We start from the raw sequence: 5930 nt of genomic DNA on the forward strand, positions 1-5930 counted from the left end.
AGGCTGTACAGCGGGCCCGAGTCCGTCCTCCTGCCCTTCCCTTACCCACAATCTCAGCGGCGCGGCGCCGACAAGCTGCCCAACGTACTGGAGCGCGGGGTGCTGCTGTGGCTCATGCCTGACGGCCTGTACGCCAAGCGTCTGTGCCAGGGCAGGGTGTACTGGGAGGGTCCGCTGGCACCCTACTCTGACAAGCCCAACAAGCTGGAGAAGGAGCAGACGTGTAAGCTCCTGGACACACAGCAGTTCCTGGCAGGTGAGGAACCCATGGCCTGCCGCTCCTCTGCAGGACACTGGGAACATTTCTCCGGTTGCGTTCAGCGTTCCCGGACGTTGCACTGTTAAATATAATCAGGTGGAGTACTGACACTGTTGAACCACTACTGACTACTCAGGTTCGCATCATTACGAAAGTTCTGGTTACAGCTGTCACCAGCATGGGTGGTTTTTGCTTCGGCAGAATCTCAGTGCAGTTCTTTGGTGGTAGATAGAGCATGAAAAATCATAGGTGTGATGTTATGTTGTATCGGTACCTGCAGCATGGCTCCGCCATACAAACGCGGGCTGGCAAATCTGTAACAGCTTCTAAACAAAAGATGCTGCAGTACAGTTCTCAGAATTTGTTTTTTTTTATTAATGTGGATTTTTGTCCGTTAGTAAATGTTTACTTTTGTGAAGGTTTTATTGTGTGAAAGTAAACATAGTAACATAACATGAATGGATATGTTTTGGCCGTACTGAATACCGTTCAGCTCTTTCTCTTGTTTTTGCTATATCTTAGTTATAGTTGTAACGCTCATTTTTCACTTGCACAGATGAAGCTTGATATTTTGATATTCTATGAGCCTTGATATCCAATATGAAGTCACGTTTTATCTCAATCCCTCTAAGATTTAGTGAAAGTGACGGACACTTTTACTCAGTAAACTGCACAAAATCTCACTTTAGACATTCATTACACATTCCTATATTGCTTTATTCATATGTCACTACTTTCGTGAACCAGTTTAGTAAACCTATTTCAAAAACCAACAGTTGGTTCATATGAGTAAAGGTATGTTTTCACATGAGATACATTTCTAAAATAGGACCTCATATTTTCAGCTTTATGGCCATATTTCCTTATCCAGCACTCTAGGTCAAATGGTAGCTATTAGGAAAGCTGAGACTGTTCCGAACATTTTGATATGAAACATATGGGCATCATACTATAAGTACCTATTAAAGTGAATTGCCCGGAGACTTCGGAGGGTGAAAAGTAACGTGGATTTAAGGAATGTTTTTATCTATTTATTGATTTTATTATTTTTTTAAACGTAGTACGGATTTTAGCCAGCAACAGCAGGACATGAGTCAGGATCCTGGAAGCAAGTGTGTTCTGTGCTTTCCACCTCCAGAGAAAGGGCCCTGCGTATCATCCCTGCTTCAAATCTCAAGTCATAGTGAATGAGGAGGGAAAAACAACGTGCCTGTAATGCTGGGATACTGATGATAAGTAGGAGGCATGAACCAAGAGACTGGAATGGGGGAATCAAAGAAAAGAATATTGAAGGCAGCAATGGTAATGATGACAGAGCTAATGGGGAAACACTGTGTGTAAAGTAGCTTTGAGACAGAGACACTGCTTTAAAACCCGTAGAAGTCTCTAATTTTACAACTGACTGCTCCATCATGATGAAGAACTGTGAAGTCCCAAAGGGTTAATGTGCTAATTATGATCTGCAGTGAAAGCTGCTTTGTGAATTTGTCTGGTCATAGGCCCAGATTGCTGAGTATGGATGTGTGTTACAGGTCTATGGTTATGTTGGTGGAAACGACCCTCAATTAACTGTTTCCAGCCTATAGGAGGCATGCGTGTGTGGAACCCCCCCATCAACCCGTTTGTGGTTCACCTCATGACTGCTATTAGTTCAATCACCAGTGTAACATTTTTAGTCATTTTAGAAATACAACCCTTCGTACTTAAGGACTTTCCAGAAAATACACTTGCTGGCCTGTGTTAAACGGTGCCTCACTGCTTTGTTTGAGATGTCTGTCTGCACCTGCTGGAGTCTGTAAATGTCAGCTCTCTCTGAACTAGTCATCAGTTGCCTTGGAGCAAGAAAGGGTCGAACATTCACCATATGGCTCATCTGGCTGCACAGTCGTACTGTGAGGCCTTTGGTACCATCACCGTCGGTGCTACCACACCCCACTCAAACCAACCCAGTCCCTCAGCAAGCCATTGTCTTTAAGGACAGTAAACTCCAGCCTGTTCAATGTTCTCACTCTGCTCCCTGTGAATAAAAAAAACAAACAAACAAAAAAAACAATTGGTGGAGTTATAATCACAAAATTATATTAAAGAATGTATCGAACTGAAAGGGATTGTAAATCGCAATGTTTTGTTTGTACACATTGTAAGGTTCAGTAATATTAAGATACTTTGCAGCAACAATTGTCGGTGACTGGAAAGTACATCACAAACACAGGAGGCCTTATCCTTTGATTGTTTTCCCACTGGATCCTAAATGCATGTATTCAAGGTCATATAGTAATCCCTCATTATCAAACTCTGATGGACTAAGCAATGTTTTCTCGCTCTTTTTTTTTTTTTTTTTGGCTCAGAGTTGCAAGGTTATGTCCATCATGGCCGACCCCTGCCTAGATACCAGGTGGTGCTCTGCTTTGGGGATGAGTACCCAGACCCCCAGCGACAGAGCAAGATGATCACAGCACAGGTACGTGCCATTCTCTTCAGTCACCGACGCCGACACTGATTGGGGATGATTGATCTTTGTCCGCAGGGGTGGATCTTAACGCTGTCATTTCATCCTGTCATTCACTGTGTCCTTCTACAGTGCAGTGAGGCTCAGAACAGTCTGGCTAAAGACAAGCTGCATTCCAACTGCCAGGGAAACGTTAATTGTCATGGAGTTTTAGATTTGCTGGCAATTTGTTCTTTGTATGCATACTGTGTTTGTTAGATAGCTACCTCCCTGGGTTGCATATGCCTGAAACCAGTTAGCAAGTAGTCAGCCACTTTATATATCACCGGTACTGATGCTTACATGGATTCTTAACACAATACAGAATACAGTCAATGAAAACTGTGAAAATTCTGTCAAGAAATAGTTTGATTGTACTTCTGTGTAAGTCGTGGTATATACAAGTCTACTGTGGTGTGTTGCCTTTAACCCAGCTGATGGGAAACCATGTAATGCCATCAGATCACAAAGCTTCCATGGAGGAGTGCTAACAGTCTCTGTATGCTGCTGTTCTATGAATCTATCTCAGTTTATATATATATATAACTGTATATATATAACTATATATATATATAACTATATATATATATATATATATATATATAAACACAAATGAAATCTAAGTTCCAGCCTACATCTGATACACCATATTTAAATTAGCCATGTGTATTTGTTAGTAAATATTGAAATCTAGGAGTGGTAGCTGAAACTTTCTGAACTTGACATAAAGCTGTGCTCACTGGTGCACAATGTCTACAGCTTCTGTACGCTTGAGGACTTTGCCCAACTTTGAGCTGTAAATGCAGCACAACATTCTGTTGTCCGAGCATAAGCAATAATAAAATTACTGACTGAACAGTGCTATTAACCTTTACAAAATACCACAGCCAATCTCGGTACAATCGATTTGGAGAACACTGCTGAACATGCTAAAGGGATCAACTCCTTTTTACTCGCAGTTGAGTGACTGGGTTTTGGGTCTCCGAACAGGGCCAGAGTGCGCCCATTTGGTGGTTTCAGTTGGCAAGCCACTCCAACGAGTGGATTTCTGCATATGGCTTTGTGAGCTGCTTACTTCAGCTGTGTACACCCACGGTTTGTGTCAGGGATGGAGGTTTTTTAGGTTAAAAAACCTAAAAAATGAGAGCCTACACATCATAAATGGGACATCGTAATCTGGATCTTCTGAGGAGTCCGTGTGGAACCCTCTGGTTTGGAGAGGTTCTTCCTCTCTAATAGCCAGCATTTCTCTCCCCCCTCAGGTGGAGCCCATGTTCGCCAGACAGCTCCTCTACTTCGCGGGCCAAACCAACAGCCACTACCTGCGTGGCTATGAACTTCCTGCCCAGGGGATGCTCCCCGTGGAGGAGTACCAGAGGAGCCTGCAACACATGCAGGAGTGAGCGCCTACCCACACCCCACAGACAGACTCTGTGATCACGCTCCTTGGCCATCTGCCTACTCCATCACTCCTGCCACCACCATCATCACCAGCAGAGTCTTCGTCATCATCATCATGTTCTCCAAACTCCCTCAGTCTCCAGACAGCCAAGGCCCTGCTGCCTCAGGGGCCCGGAGAACACTGGACTGGGATGAGCCCAGGTGCGGATCGCGCACTTCCCACCGAGTACCGGCCGAAAGGTTCTGAGCAAGAGGTGCTTCTCAACGTAAACTAGTGCAAAACAGGTGCCAAGGATACCACACAGGTAGAATATCACATTTTCCCATTTGAACATTTTTTTCAAATGTCAACATTTTAGGAACCTTGTTTACAAAGTCCTAAATATTGATGAAGGACCACCAGACTGTGAGTCTTCGAGTGTGCATACAGTCGGGAAAAGATATTTTCGAATGTGTAGACTATGTCCTAACAAACTTGTGTCTTATTAAATGTCTATGAAAACAAAAACCTGTTCTTGCATATATAAAATTATATTTTTGTATCAGAATTTGGCAATGGTTTTATACTTTAGGGGTTTCATATTAGTTTTACAGTTTGTGTTTAACATTCTATAGTTTTCAGTTATTAGTTGAATTTTGCTTTTATTTTCCAAAGACCAACTTTATCTGCTACTGTCTGCCACAGAAATCAAGCTCAACATTTTTCACAATGTATATTCTTTAATGGGATCAATAGTATATTTATATTTTTATATTGTATGTTAGTCTGTGTGTCGGTCTTTGTGTTCTGAAGGTGTCTAATCTTGAATGTAATCAAAGTTATTTTTCTTTGAATGGAGTTGCTCAATAAGTTGTATAATACTTAATACTAAGAAGGTGTGAGTTCAGAGAGTTACTGTTGGCTACAGACGAGTCTGTATCTTGCAATCAAAGACAGCTATCTTCTCTGCCTGCTGTCTGTGTGTGCATGCGTGTGTGCGTGTATGTGGTATACTGAGTGCTGATGGGAAATTGTCACATGCAGGTAACTGCCCACAATATTGTGGTAATGGTGTAGAAAGGTTACAATGAAGAGAGGGGGAGAGGAAAGGACCCCCCTTCTCTGTGTCTCCGTGCAGCAGGACAGAGTGTTAGATTTTTGTAAAGGCGTCTTGTTTTTCTTCTCTATCTTGTCATTATCATATTTACTGGAACAATCTCACAATAACGGAAAATAAATGTTTCTCCCGCATTATCCTCATATTTCTTTGCATAGAGACAATTGGATTGTGTACACATGAATTCAACATTTACACCTGCCCCTATTCGTGTGTGTGTGTGTGTGTGTGTGTCCTTGTCCTTATGTTTAACTCGTAGATATGCTTGAATGATAGCAGTCGAGAGGGTTGTGGTTTGGGGGGGCAATAAAACGGAGCAAGAACATGAGAGAAAGACAGGAAGTTCGATTCACAGGTGCACAGGAAGACTGGCCCACAAGAAAAACAAAGCGACATAAGACTATGGGAGACGGATGGTGTCAGCGTGCGTGTGCAGGGTGGAGGGCTCAGGGGAGCAACTACAGGACACCACCCACTCATCTCAGCACCAGTGCTATGACACACACACACAAACACAGCGTGCTTTCAGGCGCATGGAAGCGTTTGCCGAACAGACTTTGCAAGTTCTTCTGAATGACACAGCGGATTCTGTCCATATCATGATGAAAGGAAAGAGTCAGGGAAAGCACCTGAAACGGGGGGGCTTCTGTGTCATGACATTTTCACAGATTATTAATTCAAACTG

The 5930-nt window shown here is 42.9% G+C and overlaps 1 protein-coding gene across 1 annotated transcript in view; it reads left to right on the forward strand.

Annotated features, from left to right (window-relative positions):
- Positions 1–5379, forward strand: part of irf4a (interferon regulatory factor 4a) — an 11265-nt gene extending 5886 nt beyond the window's left edge. The window contains exons 7-9 of the mRNA XM_035519891.1: positions 1–256; positions 2608–2720; positions 4010–5379. The exon at positions 1–256 is cut by the window's left edge and continues 140 nt beyond it. Of these exons, the coding sequence (XP_035375784.1) occupies positions 1–256; positions 2608–2720; positions 4010–4150 (510 nt within the window). The 3' untranslated portion in view covers positions 4151–5379. The remainder of the gene's footprint in view (positions 257–2607; positions 2721–4009) is intronic.
- The last annotated feature ends 551 nt before the right edge of the window (positions 5380–5930 follow it).

Source organism: Electrophorus electricus, chromosome 19 (assembly GCF_013358815.1).
Source record: "Electrophorus electricus isolate fEleEle1 chromosome 19, fEleEle1.pri, whole genome shotgun sequence".
NCBI lineage: Eukaryota > Metazoa > Chordata > Actinopteri > Gymnotiformes > Gymnotidae > Electrophorus > Electrophorus electricus.